The sequence below is a fragment of the Akebia trifoliata genome, chromosome 2 (genome assembly GCF_017979445.1).
Source record: "Akebia trifoliata isolate Shusen 1 chromosome 2, ASM1797944v1, whole genome shotgun sequence".
Taxonomy (NCBI): domain Eukaryota; kingdom Viridiplantae; phylum Streptophyta; class Magnoliopsida; order Ranunculales; family Lardizabalaceae; genus Akebia; species Akebia trifoliata.
The window spans coordinates 2,413,211-2,431,945 of record NC_141376.1 but is presented as its reverse complement, the minus strand read 5'-3'; the positions used below and the strand labels follow the sequence as shown (position 1 = coordinate 2,431,945).

Below are 18,735 nucleotides of genomic sequence, written 5' to 3'. Positions count from 1 at the left end.
GAACTCATGAACTCGTAGGACTGTAACTTAGGTGGGCTGATCTAGACCCAACCCGATTGAGAGGGGAGCCTTGACCATGTTATGTTAAACATGACCTCAATTCGGGTTGACGGTATGGGCAACCCAGCTCAACCCGAACTCAAGGATACATAATGATATGAAAATATTTTTCTACTAATTATACATTTTTATTTATTTGTAAAATATTTTCAATTATTTCTTACTACATATAGTTGTTGTAAAGAAGAAAAAAAAAACATTTTTTTTAACATTATTTTTCTTTCTATTTGCCGCATAGAAGTCTATTGCTATATTATATTGTTACATATGCATTTTGCGTCATAATAATCTAATCCTCTTTTTTTCACACTCCCATCATAGAATCATAAATCATTTGTCTTGGGATACACAAAAAAAATATTTATGATTATGTAACTACCAAGTCAAGGAGCGTATGGGGGGGGCTTCTGAAAAAAGGAGCATCAGATTATCATTAATCATGCATTTTATATATTTCTTGAACATGAAGATTCAAGCTTTACATAAATTTAAAGGAATGAGAAAAAAAAAACCCAAGAGTTCAGTTGATTAACATAAAAATTAGGTTTGTTTAACAAATCCAACATGCCTAAAACTACCAATTTCGAGTTAATCCGAACTCAACGTAAGTTTAAAGGGTTAAAGTTCAGACTGAGATTGGCTTAATGAACTCATACTTGATGTTGGAATTGAGTTGAGCTTTGGCTGAGGGCTTGCTACTTGAGCTCCCAAATATTCACTGAAATATGTGTTAAAGGCTTTAACGGTTTACCAAAATTACGAAGTAATTAGGCCCCACCACCCATGCCCACCATTTGGAGATCTTGATGGCAGAATTATAGCCGTCCACTTAATAATGGAGAATAAGTTGGACATTGAAGGTCCATTGTCGTTTGATACTAGAAAAGTCAAAAAAGTCCATTATTTGTACAAGTAAGTCTAGTTTGTCTTACTTAGTAAGATTGAAATCTTACTAAGGGTCGCTGAGCTCATCTTGTGCCATCCAAAAACATGATCCAAAAAGGATTATTAATGGTTCGGATCAAGGTTGATTTGTTACCAATTCGATATGGATCGGATTCAAAAAATTGATCTAATCGAACAACATTTGCATCTGATCAACCCGATTTGATGTACAAAATATAAGTAAACTTCATCTGTTTGAACAAATAATAATATTTTCTTTTGTATAATTTATAACATTTTATTGGATCAGATCCTTACCGGATTTGGACATGGTCAATTCATATCCGATCTAATAAGATATCAAATCGAAGCCTTAACTGACCCAATCCAATAAGATATCAAATTAAAAACTTATCGGATCCGATCCTCATCATAATATAAATCATCGATCCAAACTCGAAATTATTGGATTGAAATTTGGGTTTAATCTGATCTATTGACAGCCTTAGATCTGATGCCACCGTGTTGTAGAGGACAAAATCCTATGAACTTTAAAACTTTAAAACTTCAAAACCTTGTATAAATCCTCAAAAAAATTATTTTTTTAAATTTTTTTTATCAGATTTTTTCTTGAAATCTAGAGGCTGTGGTGTTGGCAATCCAGTATGGTAATTCACTTGATCTAAACGATCTTAAAATCTTACTACTTTGGTAAGGAAAGTGTCTCTAGAAAACTATTTTATCATGGATGATCGAATATCACAGTTTAGAGGGACCCACATATTGTGGTTGAAGTTACCTGCATGTCTCCCACGTATCCTGTCGGTAACTCGCACTTGACCAAACATTCGGATGAGATTGGATTTGCTCCATCGCGAGAAAGCCAATCGGAAGTGTTCTCCGCTTTCTTCGTCAACTCTCTCTCTCTCTGTGTGCGAAACCATGGCCGAAACCCCATCTTCGCCACCAATATCGTCTGTATCGGATTCTGAACCGTTACAGTACTGGTGCTACAGCTGCGACAAGCGAGTCTCCATCGAAACCATAACAGATCTCCCAGATATAATCTGTTACGAATGTAAGAACGGTTTCGTTGAATCGATCTCCATCACACCACCATCACCACTGATTGCTAATCGCAGCCAAGATTCGTCTTTCAGCAACCAATTCCTTCAAGTCCTTCGATTAATGGCTCAATCGCCTCGCGACGACGACGAAGCTCCCCCTCCACAACCTCCCAATCTCGTCTCTGATCCCTCTGATGCCGAAGATTTCCTTCGAATAGAGCTTAATGGGTGGATCAACAACCAAGAAGATGACGATGACGATGAAGACGATTTTGAATTTGGCAACGATGGTGATCGTCTCGATAACGTGATCGGAGACGAAGATCAAGATGAAGATGAAGACGAAGGAGATCGGCGTCGGAGGCGCAGCGGACTCCTCCGGCTCCGGATCAGGGATTTTGAATCTGGGGCTGCAAGTGGACGGAATCGGATCCTCGATTGGTCGGATATGTTGATGGGATTAGGAGACAACGCTATTCAATTGCGAGTTGAGAGGCCCGAATCGGATGATTACATAGGGATTCCGGAGGATTACATCGATTCAGTGGGGTATCAGGTGTTATTGCAGAATTTGGTGGAGATCGATGGGGGAACTGGAAGAGGAGCTCCACCGGCGGCAAGATCGGCTGTATCGGCGTTGAGGACAGTGGAGGTCACCGCGGAGGAAGATCTGGTGTGCGCTATTTGTAAGGAATCAGTGGAGATAGGCAATAAAGCGAAGAAATTGCCTTGTGGGCATGGGTACCATGGAGACTGTATTATGCCATGGTTGGGGTCTAGGAATTCTTGCCCAGTTTGTAGGTTTGAGTTGCCCACGGACGATCCAGAGTATGAAGAGGAGAGGAAGAAGAGATCGACTACATCCGCCAATGGTGGACCCTCGAATTCCGGAGGGAATAATAGCATCTCCGATTAATCAAATCGGTATATCTGTGATCGTTCTGGTTTTTTTTTTTTTTTTTTACCTTTGTTGTCCTTGTAGTTTGTGTTGTTGATACAATGTTAATGAGGGGAAGAAATGTGGGATATGTTTCCTGTTCTGTTCCTCTTATGAATGTAAATAATTTTTTTTTCTTTTAATTGTGTCTCAGTTTCTATGATGCCTCAAGTAGTTCTTTTTCTGAATTAGTGTTTGTTGTGATGTGATCTTGGTGAAGGCCAACACATTTTTTTTCTAAAGGAAATCTATTTTGATTTAGTTTCTATAAAGTTCAAAGTTTGAAGATTTTTCATCATCCATTGATTAGAGGTAGAGGGAAAGGGATGGATGGAGAGTTGATTCGAATGATCTTAATTCAATCGAAGAGGCAGCGTAGCTTTAGATCAAGCAAATGCAATTACATTCTGTTTTATGGTATATATATGAATTGTTGGTTGGCAATTTTGCTACTATTGGAATGTAAATCTCTTCCCAAGCCTGAAGAGATTCTCTCGAGGTGAGATTACCGTGGTAGAAAGACATGGTCTGTTGTTCTCATGAACAATTGGGTATCAAAGACCGTGTGTGGGGAGCAAATCAATTGAACCCCCACCAAGAGGCCAAATTTCTCTTACTTCATGCTGTTATGAGGTCTCACTAGAGCTGAAAGATAGCAGCAGAGGGTATGGAAGATGGGGGGTGGAGCTTTGATGGTTCTCTTTCTTCAAAAAATTTTACCCACGACGCCCCAACAACAAAATCTGGATTTCTTGGAGAGAGGTTTGGAGGAGGAATGGTGGAAGGATCAACTGCTAAGTCTCTAAGCAGTAGTCAATGAGCTTATCAAGAAGAAGAAGAGAGAGGAAGGTGACGGCAGAAATAACTTAAATTCTTGAGTTGTTCAATGGTAGTAATGATTTTTCAAATTTGAAAAGACTGGGAAATAAATCATTCATTACCAAACAACTGAGAAATCACCAAAAAGACCTAAAATTATCCACTACAACTAATTATAATAATTTGCAGGATTTACATGATCAGACTCTTTAGGAAAAATATTAAAATTGTGAGTTGTTCAATGGTAATATGACTTCAAAAATTGAAAAGAGCGAGAAATGAACAACTATCAATTGACATAGAAAATCCAAAAAAGACAGAATTAGTCTCTACAATTAATCACAATTTGCATGAATTATATCTAGGGCATGTTTGGAAGCAGAGAGTTGAATGTGAAAATTGGTCACTTTCAATAGTTACTATATCCAAAAGTGTTTAGAAAGTTGTAACCCTCCAAGTCTTTGTTACTCTCAATTTTGTTTTTAAGGATTTATAATTCTCTACTTACATGAGGAATGTAACTTCTAAGGAAGGAGAGTTGATAACTCTCCCTTGAGCCACCAATATAAGAAAACAAATGACGATGATGGTGATCGGTGAAAGTGTAGACCCCATTGTGTGCACTGTTATGATGATCAATGGGTCGTACAAGTGAGAATTCCTTTTGAAATCAGATATTTAATTCAAATGCAGTACAAATAGTGTACATACATGTAATCCAAGCAGAACCTCTTACCCTTTGGGAGGTTCAAACTGAGGGATCTCTTAAGTCAAAGTCAGTACATTTCAGATAATCATAGCCATCCAATCTCCATCATCATCAAGGATTGTAAGTAGTACTAAGTGCCCATAAGACCTTAGTTACCCGACCTTGCAAACAGGAGCTAATCCACATGCAAGATGCAACACTGATTTCAAGGCTCAAAAAAAAAAACCTTCCAATTGCACCATTTTACTCTGAGAAAGAGCCTTGCTTATGTGAAACGATGATTGTGTGCATTGTGCCAACGCATGCACCCTTTTGATTGGACCAGAGATCAACATATCCAAATTCTTGCTATAAGATCCGTGAGTCCTCATCAATCCTCATAAACAATAAATGCTAATAGAGCTCAAATGTCAACCACCCAGAGGCCTCATCAATCCTATCCATCCTTGCCCATTATCAGACAGGAAAGAAACCAACGTCCGTGGAGCTCAAGGTCACACAGCTCATGAGCATTCAAACAGGACATTTTGGATTGAAACACTAACAAAACCTTTGAATCATCTCAATAAACAATACACTTCTTGGATGTTTGAGAATCAGAATCAGACCATCCAAATTAGTGAGCCACCACCTAACCATCATCTTCAGTGCAGAGAGTGAAAAAAAAATGCTTTGTAAAGAAAGAAAACCCATTCAAAGAAAGAGAACCAATTCATTCATTTTCTATCAATACTTATGAGAGAGAGACAGAGACACATAAACTCAGCCTTCTATGAAGCACTGAAAACTAAAACATGAAAACAGGAAACAAAGAACTAAGCCTACACTTTTTCATCGTCCTCTCAGACAAACAATCTCATGAATCAGACTGTATCCATCTATCCTCCAGTTTCAGATCAACTAAATCCCTCTCTTATAAGACAATGGGCTCATCTTTCTTCTGGGCCATATCTGTATGTAAGTTACCAATTCATTCTTTTTTATTCACTATTTATTTTTCCCTAAACCAATAGAGGCTCCCCACAAAGAGATTTAAGATTAAGAAATAAAGGTAACCCATGGTGGGAAGAAAACTCTCAAGGCCATGGTGACCGATGTTTATAGCCGAAAGGGTACTGGTCCCACCCACCATCAGGTTCCTTTCGTTTCACCCCAATCCCTGAATTCGGAGGCTGCACAGATCTCATCTGATCCTCCATTAGCATGCTCTGCCCTGGAACAAATAGCTGCCTCAAGCCTCGAGGTTCCCCATTCTCAGCCTCCACCACAGTCAGGCCTGAATTCAAATCAAAGCCAGGCGGGGCATTCCCAGCCCCATTGTAACCCATCAGTGGGCCAGTCATGCTCAAAGGAGTCTGCGGTCGAGAGTAGGAGGGCGGAACAACTGCTGGGGAACTCATTATCTGTGGTACCATATAGGCACCCCTTGAATCTGCCATGTAAGGCACATAGCCAGGTCCATATGTGGCAGGAGAGAACGTCATGGAGTTTGTAGTGAGGCCGTTGTATCCAAACATTGAATGTGGAGATGTATAGGTCATCCCAGACCGCATCCCCACAGAACCACCTGACCTTGCTATGTTCGAACCAGTTGGGATTTCAGTGATCTGTCTATTTGGGAGGAGGGGCGGAGTTGGGTGGACAAACTCTTTCCCATTCACCTCCACTGTAGTACCCATGATCTTAAACCCCCCAGAAGGTTTCCTGTCTAGTGAGGAACACTTACCGAGGCCAGATTGTTTATCATTAAAATCATCGCAGAAAGATGGATAGTCATTTAAGTCTATGTTCCTCTTGGAAGGCTGCAGCGATGACGACGATGAGGCCGGGGATGGGCTTCCATTTCGGCGGTTGTGAAGGGATTGTCCATCTGACTTCCAACCTGATGATGGAGCATCCTCGTAGTCACCAACGAGGTTTAAATCCAACTTGTGATGCTCTGCCCTTCTCGAACTTACTTCAATAGAAGATTCTCCAGAAGGGAGATCAGATGATACTGCGATCTGTTTCCCAAATTGTGGATTCCGAACTCCATCATCGTCACCCATGGCCACGTTCAGATCAACATCTATGAGATCCATCCTTAGCTTTGAACTCTGGTTGCTTCGCTCATCAGAGACACGCCTTAGCTTTGAACTCTGGTTGCTTCGCTCAACAGAGTGCATCTTCTCGCCCTCTGGAGTCCTGCGAGGAGACGCAGGACGGAAAGCGCTCGTTGCAGCAGAACCCTTCCACCCTAGTTCCCCCCCAAAATGGAGAGGAGCCGCACGCAATCCAGGAGCAGCTGCTTTTGAAGCAGAAACAACAGTGATAGGTGAAGAGCGAGGAGTCCATGGACGATCCATTTCCTCTGAGCAGACCTCCTCGTTCAGATCAAAATTGCAGAGGCCCTTCTCGGTTTTATATGCTGGTTCTTGAACAGCTTCGGTGACCTGGGATGAGTCTGTCTCGTGCATGCATTCCACATGCTTCTTGTCTGTATTCGCTGGGCTCATTAAATGAGTTTCTACATTTGGAGAAGAGAATCCAGAAGGAGGATTTGATTTGCTTGTTGTTTCATTTTGTGGCCCTGTCACAGGTTGGTCTTGTTCGCTGTTTATTGAATCAGGGCTACTAGGCGACATAAGTCTATCTTCTGAATTTTTCTCGGAAGAAGAGCTGCAAAACTGCTTCCTGTAATCCTCCATCTCTAGCTCTACTTCTCTAGCAACTTGTCGAGCTACTTCTAGAGCATCATCTACCCCATACTCAAGTTCCATCTCAGACCTCTTGTCAATCCCTGAGACTCGGGTATCCTTCATTGGCTTTGAGACATCAGTGGTCGTTGCATAATCTTTTCCTCCCCCCTCCTTAAAAATTGAATCACGAGTAGGTACTTTCACATCGTTAACTGCTCTGATATCCTCCTTCCTGGAGAAAGAAGTCTCGAGATCATCATTCAGACCAGCATGCAGAACCTTCTTTAGACAGAAATCATTCTCTTTGGCATCATCAACACTTGACTTAAGTAGTGTAACAGACGGCTGTGCATTTGCAGGATCAGCAGCAGGACCAAGTTCAGGTCCAGATGAGGTAGAAACAGAACGCATTTCCTCTTCACCAAATTTATCCGGGATACCTTTTATTGCATCCATCTCTTTTGCATCATCGGTAAAATCTTTCAATTCTGGACCATCTAAGGACCTCCCCTCACCATTATCTTCCACTGGAACAGGAGAACTGCAAATCTCAATGGAGGTAGTTCTTTCTTGAGGACATGTAGATGATTCTCCCATCATAGAAATGCTTTCTTGACAAGGGGTCGACACAGTAGACGAGCCCTGAGAATTTCCTTGAAATCCATCCTCCTTATCTATCTGGCTCAAAGTTGTACAATGGATAACTTGAGTATTAGAAATAGTGACTTGTACATCTTTAACATTCTCCGACTGAGAACCATCTGAGCTTCTTGAGAGCCGACATTCATTCCCAGTCGGCTCTATTACATGCTTATCTTCATCACTGCTTCCCTTGACTGTATTAGCATCAACAGCAGAATGTTCCAAGCACCCACTCTCCAAAGCTAACGTTGAATCAACTGGCTTAGCCCTGTCATCCTCGCATCCACTATCTTTCAAAATATCCTGGTGATCTGCTAAATTGTGCCGTCCCTGGTTCCAGCTATCAAACAGAGCTCTTGCCCTTTCTTGAACCCTGAAGCTCTTGTGTCCAAAAAGATTCTTGACAGTTAACCCAATTCCGGAAGAAACTGACTTCTTGTTGTCTATGGGCAGCTTCTTGAGTGCTCCCAACAGCGCATTGATAGATTCTTCAACAGAGGTGTCACTTGTGTCAATGCACTTTTGAGCTTCTTGAAGCCACCTGTTAAGGAAGTAGAGTCCATCCAACCGAATAAAATGATCAAGATTTTCCTGATTCTCTGTAGCTGATAAAGTACTTGCAACAGTAGACCATTGTCTAGCTGCATCACTGATGTTCTTCAGAACAGAATCTTGGTCCTTCTGCATCACAGAGATCAGTTCTTCAACTCTAGAAAGGACCGTGAACCCATCCTTCATCTCATTCAGGGTAAAAAAGTCTTCTAATGTCATAATGTTTTAGCACAACAGTTCACTACTTCTAGTCTTCGACGCAGTACTTGTAACATCTAATACTTCTACTCCTAGCAATAAGGGAGAACAGAGTCAGTTTAGACTCTGGATCAAACTTATGTTGTTACCTGCAACAAATAGCCTAAACTGGTAAGCCGAATGAACAATATAGTTGGTAATGATGCATGATGGTCAAATCTATCTAATGTATTAGAAGCAAAGATATGTAGCAGGACAAGCTTACAAAGCAATAAGATTTCTCGAATTCCATATGCTGAATCAAGCCATGAATATATACACATATGTACATCCACACATCATACATACATGAATAAATGTCACACGAACATGAACCGGGCATAAAGAACGCAACCCAAGTTGTTTTCTTTTTGACATGTTTAAAATGCAAGTTATGGTATTGTCCTACAGAAATGTAAATACAACCACTATTTGCAGTCTAAAGACTAGTTATCAAGAAAATATTGTCCATGAGGAATGGTGGAATGACATAATTGTGGACACATTCTGAAGAATTGAAACCCACCATTCAACTGGTCCATCCTAGGAAATAACTGAGGCTGATATGTTCTGATGATCTTGACCATTTGATGGTGGGTCTCAAACTCCTTGCATGTTTTCCATGTGTATGGCACGGACAAGGGATATCTTCCATTGTCCCACCCTAGAGCACGTAATCCCCAGGGTTCATTTCATAAAATAACTTCTCTTGCAGAGGAACTGGGAAATTATGAAATATAAATGGTAGAACATACTTTATTAGAATATCAAACGAAATCCTTCAAACTAAAGCCGGCATATAAGCCAATCACAGATATTTGTGACAAGGCTTTGGTGACAACGATACTGATGAACTAAAGTTGGTATATACAAGAAAAGAAGATTATCTTGCTTCATATGAAAACCAGATCACATGTAAGAACTTCTGTATCAACAATGCCACTGGCCACTATATTGAGGTGAATACAATTCCATGTTATGCACTTTGACTACCCAAAGCCACATGGAAACATGTTGCTGATATTCTAAGCAAAGCACATATATTGAATCCTGACAACATTTGGGTGATCTGAGAAGATTTATAAACTAAATATTGCAATCAAATTTGTGTAACCTTCATAAATAGATAAGATATCCATTTAACAAGTTCAGTATGTAAAATGATACGAGGTGCCGAATGAATAGCCGTAACATCTCACATGAAGACTATGCCAGATAACAGGAGATGGTTCAACAATAGTACAAACTCTTTGACGAGTTAAAATCAGGATTCAAAATTGTATGAAAAGGTCAGTTTCATAGAATGTTAAAGATGAAACATGATCTTGACCATTATCACCTTTCCAAACACAATATGTATTATGGCAGGCATTAAAAGCAATACGCAGGCACAAGGAAGGTTTAAAATCTCATCTTGAGAAAATGTTTCAGACAACCAAAAAACCAGTTAAGTCTCAACCAATACATTCAAACTTTCGGGGTCAATGCTTTTATCGGTCTCGGTTGATAACGATACATATCAGCCAATACATTCCAATACAATATAATATTTTGAACAAAGGGCACAAGATCCCTCCCATTGACATGATTGGTGGAAAAGTGTAGTGGGAAATTCTAGTTTCCCTTTCTCCCACCAACCACCACACAGCAATCATGTGATTGAGATGTTGATCAAACTTACCTCCACACTATAATTTTTGCTTCTGCTCTCAAAACCTAGGATCCCATAAACATCCTTCATAAGAATAGACCTGTTATGATTTAAACAGAAAGAAGCCTGCCACTCAGATATCATGTTATCTTTTTTAAGGTGCCAATAGTTTCTTTCTAGTTTTAGTCTGATACAGCATATCTTCCGTGACAATTAAATCTTTGGAAGAATATGTGTATTCCCTCTAACTTAGCAGTACAATGGGAGATGGTTGGTTCCTCTAAATCTCCTGGAGACATCATCATCTTCATCAAAGGCCAATCCCAAAAATTTCAGGTCGGCTGAAAGAATCCCATTCCACCATTCAATTTAGTCAAAAGCCTGAAATGAAGGATCGGGATTCATGTTCCTCCATCCTAAATCTCCCGAAGACATTGACCAGGAAAAGTCTCCCTTCCATATATTGTTCTATTGTTGCGCACCAATTAGGGTACTCCATGGGAGCTGTATCCCTGCTTTCAGTTATTTCAGGATGAAGAATCTAACCATGTCTCACCCCCTTAAGGGACATCAAAATAGTACAGAAGACATAGGACTGAATGAAAGGATTGATTTTTTGTGCCTTTTCAACATATCATTTGACCAGTTATCTTCCATTCCTTCAATTGGGAAACACCTCCAATAAAACTGGTTGGACAGTCTAGTCACCCAGATGCCAAGCAAGATGAAATAATATGTTTTGTTTGATTGGTACTTTAGATAAGGTCAAGCAACTGTAAGGAAAATGAATGGCTGGTGTCAGGAGGGTTTAGAAGGGGAAGAACTTGGCAGATGGCCCAATGGAATAAACCAAGACCAGAGCTGTTACAAGGAGATACCTAAAAGAAGAATGTTTTGATAATAACGGTACCCTAGTTGATCCTATCATACCCGTCAACTGTGGACTGTCCATGGATAAAAATGAATGAGCCACTTATCAGTTTAATGATATGAATTCTTTGTCACGTCTCACATGGTAATCCATAAGAAGTCCACTTTTCATTGCCTCCCAGTTTTAGTGCTCCAACAAACCACAAAACATATATCATAAATAGACAGGCTCTAGCTTAAAGAATGCTAAAATCTTGGATTGTAAATCTCTCTTGGGGCTATTCAAGCAGGTAATGTGACCAAATGAAAGAAATGTACGAAGCGCCAACTTAGCTAAGTTGGTAAGACATGTAGATCCTTCAACCTGCACCTACATGCCCCTACTCACGGTGTTGCCAAGGGTTTCACTTACACATGTAAAATCCACCTCAATGGACTTATGATAACCATAGACTTCAATATGCCTAGCATACCAAAACCGACAGACATGATATATCAGATTATCTCTCAACGGGAGGACCTTGATTAAGAGCACCCTTCCTAGTATTGCAATCTATTTCCTCGTCTTGTTTTTTATGCCTAAGAGTGTTGAAGTGCAAATTGGTTTGGGGTATGACCAATTCATTTATCTTACCTACCATCACATCCTTCGTACATTCTTACTAAAATTGTACTGCATATACTACAAATTTGAATTCTAAGACATCCCTCCAAAGTTCTAGTGTGCATGTACACCCTTCTATCACTCTTTCTTTTCAACATATTCTAAGAAACCAATATCAATTTATGTCATTTAAGAAAATTCTAGCTAAGACTCAAGCTATATTAGACTAAAGCCTTAGTTAGACTGGAGTTGATATCACCATTCCAAGCCTGAAATGTCTTAAGCCTATCTTTCAACTCGACAAAAACAAGACTTCGCTTTGACCGATAGCTAAAGACACTAATGAAATATTGAAAACCACTTATGGAACATCAAAAAAGATTATTGGAAGTCATGGAAACATGGTTTAAAGCTCAATCTCAATGTTTGGGCATCCAACGACAAAACAGAGTCAACTTAGATAATTGCGAGTCAGAACCATATAGAAAGAACGAGTCAGGACCTAGTTTGGGTCCAGACAAGAGGGGCTAATGAGGTGGCAAACCTCTTAGCAAAGAGGTGGGCAACTAGAATTTCCTTGTATAAGGGAACAATCTTACCAATTTCGTTTATGTACTCCAACCAATGCAATAAAGTTATTCATTGAATACAAACAAAGTAAATAAGTATTCTATTGATAATATTTACTACAATCATCGATATAATAAAACACAACGGTGGGTCCCACTCTCTTTGCCTCAAGATTTATACCCCCATAAACAATGTATCTTAAGGGCAGGGTTTACCTTTTGTCTTCTTCTTCTTTCCAAAAATATCTAACTTTGTTCTCTTTCTTCTTCTACCCTTTTCCAATATTACTCCTCAAACTTTATTGTCTTTCCTCTTCTCCCCCTTTCTTAATAATACCTCTCCAACTTTATTAATTTTCCTTTTTTACACTCTTAACCTCAAAGATTTTTTTTATAATACCCTTCCAACTTTATTATTTTTCCTCTTTTACCCCCTTAACATGAGGCGTATACCTCCGCCCAAAAGCATACGCCTCAATCATGCTTCATACTGAAGTGTACACCTTTAGGGCATCTACTGGTCTGAGGCATACGCCTCAATTGTTTTAACGTTCATCCTTGCGATTTGGGGAATTTTTAATAAGCCTCCCCCCAAGGCATCTCAATGCCTTTAAACACACCAACTCATAACCAATGGATTTGAACATTTTCATCATGATCCAAAACCATATGGGGAAAAAAAAAATTCACCCCCCTTAATGAAAAATGTTCACATCTAATGACTAAAAATCCATCAATCAAGCTAGTTATAGGTGTGTACATCCACCAAATGATGAAAAATTCTTTATGGATTCAGTAGGCTGAAAAGAGTGTGCCATGTGGCACTTTTGGGTCATGGGGTCATTGAATACTAAATGACCTTAGGTAATGGGAGAATTGGTCAATGATTAAATATATATTTATCAACACTTTCAATTCAAATATATAAATACAAGTTTCCAAATATTTGCTTTGTATAGATTAAATCAAGTCAAATTGAATATCTTGCCCACCAACAACTTGCCTAAGGTGCAGGTGTCGGTTAGCTTAGTTGGTAAAGTCTTTAGGTGATGAAATCATAGACCTGGGTTTTTTTTATTTTTGATAGGTAATCCGAGTTCAAATCTTGTCAGCACTGAGTTACTAACCTCGTTAAAAATAGGCCTACCGATCCAAAAAATAGAAAATAAAACAACTTGCCTAAGGTGATGAGAGACAAAGTATAATTTGTTTTTTTTCTTTTTCTTTTTCCTTTTTTAATTTCATTTTTCCCCTCTATGACAATCAACCTTAATTGCATCAATCCTATACCATATATTTTTTTTTTTTTTATAAGTATAAATTCTATTAAAGAAAAAGAAGGAGAGAGGAGGCTGAGATAGCCCCCCAAACATCACAACAAGAAAACAACAAGAAAGAAAAACAATACATAGAAAGCAAAGTCGCCATGAATCTAAGGTTCACAGACGCCTTCCCAATTAAACACAAAATCTTGAAAGCATACTCCTTCAAAGTCCTTACTCATCTTAGACCAAAGAAAAAGTAATCCCAAAATCTCTAAGATCACTTTGTGAGAAGAGCTCTCCTTGCTGTGAAAAACTCTGTTGTTGCGCTCTCTCCAGATACCCCAAGCAATGGCGGATGGGAGGATAGTCCAAAGATGTCTCTTCCTAAAAGAGAAGGTATTAAAACTCCACCCCTTTAATAGAGCAAACCAAGATAAAGGAAAAACCCACTCCATCTGGAACCGGAATAAAAAGAACATCCAAATAGCATGGGAGAAAGAACAATGAATAAGGATGTGATTGACAGACTCCCCATCCTTTGAACAAAGATAGCAAAATTTTGGGGTAATCCACCCCCGAGTAATCAAATTATCCAAGGTGAGAATTCTACCCAATGAGGCAAGCCATAAAAAGAACGAAACCTTAGAAGGAATAATAGTGGACCAAATAATTGGATAGAAAGAAACCTCACGCGACGGAAGCAAGCAATGATAGAAAGACTTGACAGAGAACTTCTTATCCTTAGCCTTGAACCATTCCCTTCTGTCCTATACCATATATGTCTCTCTCAATTAAAAAGAATTTACAAAATTTGCTTCCTCACTACCATAATCAAGTCCCCTCCCTCAAGGGTTAAATATTAAAAGGAAAATTAAGTTAATAAATAAATATTTCTACATGTACCAAATATAAATGTGGATCAATATAGAAGTTACGTGCATCAGTAAGGGTCAAACATTTTTATAGCTTAACTAGGATTCTCTTTGGACACTACGTTTAGTTAAATATAGGGAGAATCTCAAATTCAAACAACAAAAAAGGAATGATAGTCCCAAAATTATAGGAACGATTGGTTGGAGCAACAAAATTTTTATCAATTGTACCAGTTCATGGTTGCATCAAATTTCACAAAATCACATAATTATGGATCAGGCAGTGTAATGGTAATTTTTTTCTGACCAAATTTTACTTCTATAGATCAGTCACATCGTACACTTAGTAGTAGTTAAGTAAATGGTAATCAAGAAGGCAAACCTCACGAAATATGTGATCTTGTTCTTTTAAAGAGATCCATCAATAAATCAACAAAAACTAGTTACCATAAAATTTACTATAATAAGAAATAATCAGACACTTAATATGACCAAAGTCATCAATTATAGATACTCTAATGTAAAAATGTAGTCATAATTTCATGAACTTTCGCTTTTGATACATGCATTCATGCTAGAATTAGTACACAAAGGATTCACAAAAAAGCAAAAAAGGGAAACAATTGGATTGGTCAGTCTAACTAATACTTTGTTTTTCTAAATATTTTTACTCCCTAAACTTGTCAAAACAACCAATTGATATTTCAACTAACTTAAGCAGTACGGACTTATCAAAAAAAAAAAAAACTAACTTAAGCAGTACGGAGTAGGTTAGCATGAGTAGTGTAGGTATTTCTTCCTAAAAACAAGCTGATGCACACTTTCAAAACAAACAATAATAAGATGATAATGATGAAGACCATAATAATAATGATAATAACCATGTTGCAGAAAAATAATCGAAGAACTGCACAGAGAAAAAGGCTTAAGTAATGGATATCAAAGACTTTGAGGGAGTGCGTTTCCAAGATTTTGTTTTTAACTGGGATATCTTTGATGTGAATTAGCTCCCCGCGGGGCATGTATTTTAGATTTCTTTCTGCTTTTCCCATGTTGCTTATCTAATCTTGTTGTTTGGGGGCTACCTCAGCCTCCCTTTCTTTTTATTTATACAATTTATATTTATCAAAAAAAAAAGCAGTCCCAGTTAATGAAATACGAAATGTTTTCCTTTTGAGAGATACGTCAAATAAGCCAACAAAGACCAATTATCATATATTTCACTACAATTAATCAGATGCCTAGTAATATAACGCGTTCTAATATAGGTCATTGCATTCATGTTAGAACTAAAAGATTGATCTCCAAGGACTTGCCTAAGGTCCAGAGACACGGTTCAGCCAATGTATCAAAATTTTCTACCTTTTACAACTTGTCATTCTAGATTGGCGATACTCAAACAAACCTAAGCCGCAAGAGCTTTGTGTGTACTACCTTAAGAAGTGTAAAAGTGCATTAGAAACTGTTTCTTAAATGGAACTACCACATGCCTCCATCATCATAATCATACACCTTGTGCCTAATAATTTGGCCTTGGCAACATAAATCTTGTTTTACCATTCAAGCCCTAACTAGATCTATGTCTTCTATGAAAGCATGAATCTTCAGATCTATTTGTGCTACTTTCACCCACATGCTTTACAGCCTTCCACTCCCCTTTTTAGGGCCTTCAACGTATACCAAAGAGCTTTTCTCTGAGACAGTCATTGATGTATGTTGTGCATGCCCAAACCATCTCAACTTAATTTATATTACCCCCTATTGGAGTTATTCCTAGATTCTCTCGACGTGCTCATTTCTTATAGTCCAAAGGAAACAAAATATGTGCCCTTGTTCTTTTAAAAAGACCACTAAATAAATCAGTAAAACTAGTCATCATAAAAGCTGCAACAACAAAATTTTCCACTTATAGATGCTTTCACATACAGTCTCAAAATAATTCCATGAACAGTTGCAGTTCTAAATGCAATCACAGAGAACTTTCCAAGGGAAAGGAATGGAATTGGTTTAATAAGTGTGCTGTGCTTTCTTTTTTATTTGTCTATTGGCACTGGCCAGATCAAGCAATTTAAGCATTGCTAAGTTTGATCCGAAAAATGAGATGTGTATTAAGCTGCATGTTTTGTCATCTCCTAACACGAATCCTGAGTCCATCCTAGTTATTATGTAGCATGCTTTGATGATGATGATGGTATATTGTCGTGTTCTTTCAGAAAATATAAAGTAACATACTTGCGGAAAATAATCCAAGGAATAGACAAGCAAGAACACTTTGAGTAAATGGAATCAAACAAAGAAAGCCCCCATAAAAGTTACTCCAAAAGCAAATTGTCAATGCCTAATACAACCAAACATTCCACTTATGGATGCTTTCAAATTGAAATCGCTAAGTATAAATTTCTAGGTTATGATCCTTCCATGTTGGAATTAATATGTTGACGTGTATTGCATTAGTATGCAGTATCCACACCATGCAAACCAGCAAAGACAAAAATAATTCAATAGTTGTGAAAATCAATCAACAACAGTGGAAAACTACATGCACAAGCCGATATCAAGAAACTAAAGCTATTTATGTGTTTATATTACCAGAAGCCTTCAATGCCTTAATTTTTTTGAAGACGACGACAAATTGTTGTTTGTAAAGCTTGATTTCGAATCTGCCAACAATAATTACCGGATTAGGAATATGAAACCTATTAAAGCATCAGAATTAGTTAAACTAAATTACATGTAGGCTGATAACTATAACCAAAATCCCAAATCATCATGGAAACCTAGAAAAGAAAAATCTGCAACTGGAACTAATATCGATCAGGCACACACCCATCAATCGGTAAACGATAAAACCAAAACGAATTTCTCCTAAAATTAACAACACATGAATAAATAAATTTATTCCTTGCCACAGAAACTCAAAATAAAAAAATAAAAAACCGAAACAATGAAGAGAAGATGATCTCCGATACGAAACTCAATTTCACTAAGAAGATCGAAAAGCATATAATTAAGAGAGAGACGATTACCAGAGCGCTCATAGAGAGAAACCCTGGTTGATGGTTTGGCCTTGGGAGGTGAAGTGGGTATATAAAAGTGGAGATTATCAGATAAGGAAGACCGCCATTAATGCAAGTGAGGTAAGAGATAGAGCACGCGTCCAATAACAAAGAAAAGAAAAGCTCGGCAAATAAAGAAGGAATCAATGGGCCAAGCAACGGAGGTGAAGTTTACTATGTTTGTGAGATTGTGAAACCCTAGCTCGTGCCAGACATGTGAGTGAGGGCTTATTCTTCGTATCACCACCGTCTTAACCTGCGCACCTCTCTTCCCTCTCTCTACCTTCTGAAAACCTACTTTGTTCTCTCTCTCTCTCTCTCTCTCTCTCTCTCTCTATTCAGAAAAAAAAAACCGTCGGTTTGTGGCCGGTTCGAACCAGAGGAGCAACGTTTCTTCTTCGCTCCGTTTTTGGTTTTTTTTTTTCTATTTTCGTTTAATTCTCTGCACGTGCTACAGGCACGCGGGATTTGGTGACGCAGCTTGAGTGCTTCACTAGGGAGCGAAATTTTCGTGGTCGGCTAAAAAGCGACCGGATTGTCCGGTTGCCTTCGTCCACTAGCCGGTGACAGATTTATTTAAAACTTTAAATGAAGACAGTAGTCTAACAGAATGTAATGTCCATTGAGTTTCAATCAATGGCTCTTCTATATTCTTCCGAAATATTTAGTCCTCAGCGAATTGTCCAATGTCCAACCAACGGGTGGGATGGGAAGAAAATTCTTTGGGATGTCGGATCCCTAGAAAACATATCTCAACACTCTTTTGAGATTGTGGATTTTTTTTTATTATTATTTTAAAAAATCAAAGTATCCTAAACTTTTAAGAGTACCAAACTAATTCTCGGGGAATATGCAATCCTCTCCCCCATACTAACCAAATAATTTCTGGGATAAATCCTTGAGAGTGGCCTTTGAAGTGGTAGTTGAACTCAAAACCTCCAACTTGAAGCATGATCTTGCCCATCTCACCAACTCTTACATGGTTAAAATGATACATTGCAAAAATTTCAACCAGTCAAAAGTACTTGAATTGCAAAGTGGATTATGTTTGTTGTGAATAATTATTATTTCTAGATACGGTTTAAAAGAACTTCTATAAAGTTTTGAAAGAGTCATATATTACAATTTTTTATGGAGACAAGTAAAAAACATAATACAATTTAAGATTTTCAAAAACAATGTAGAAACAATGACGGCAGAATTATGAGATTTCACTTTTTAAAACATTGTTACTCAACTAAATTTTATGTTCATTTGACCAA

General features: G+C 38.3%; 2 protein-coding genes and 1 long non-coding RNA gene across 3 annotated transcripts; 2 read left to right on the top strand and 1 right to left on the bottom strand.

Moving 5' to 3' along the window:
* The first annotated feature begins 1,754 nt into the window (after positions 1–1,754).
* Positions 1,755–3,112, top strand: CIP8 (COP1-interacting protein 8). Its single transcript, XM_086421361.1, has one exon. It carries the CDS (start codon positions 1,798–1,800, stop codon positions 2,926–2,928), a length of 1,131 nt encoding a protein of 376 aa, XP_086277487.1. The 5' UTR covers positions 1,755–1,797; the 3' UTR covers positions 2,929–3,112.
* Positions 3,113–5,169: 2,057 nt separating this feature from the next.
* LOC147408738 (uncharacterized) lies at positions 5,170–17,583 on the bottom strand. The gene is made up of 3 exons (XM_086421348.1): positions 17,444–17,583; positions 17,007–17,077; positions 5,170–8,696 (listed from the first exon to the last, which is right to left on the bottom strand). Exon 3 carries the CDS (start codon positions 8,566–8,568, stop codon positions 5,554–5,556), a length of 3,015 nt encoding a protein of 1,004 aa, XP_086277474.1. The 5' UTR covers positions 8,569–8,696; positions 17,007–17,077; positions 17,444–17,583; the 3' UTR covers positions 5,170–5,553.
* LOC147408737 (uncharacterized) lies at positions 17,285–17,797 on the top strand. The gene is made up of 2 exons (XR_015171393.1): positions 17,285–17,476; positions 17,512–17,797. It is a non-coding gene; the product is annotated as an uncharacterized LOC147408737 (long non-coding RNA).
* The last annotated feature ends 938 nt before the right edge of the window (positions 17,798–18,735 follow it).

Coding starts and splice junctions, on each gene's coding strand:
- CIP8 (XM_086421361.1), top strand. CDS start 1,798: ATGAGATTGGATTTGCTCCATCGCGAGAAAGCCAATCGGAAGTGTTCT.
- LOC147408738 (XM_086421348.1), bottom strand. CDS start 8,568: ATGACATTAGAAGACTTTTTTACCCTGAATGAGATGAAGGATGGGTTC.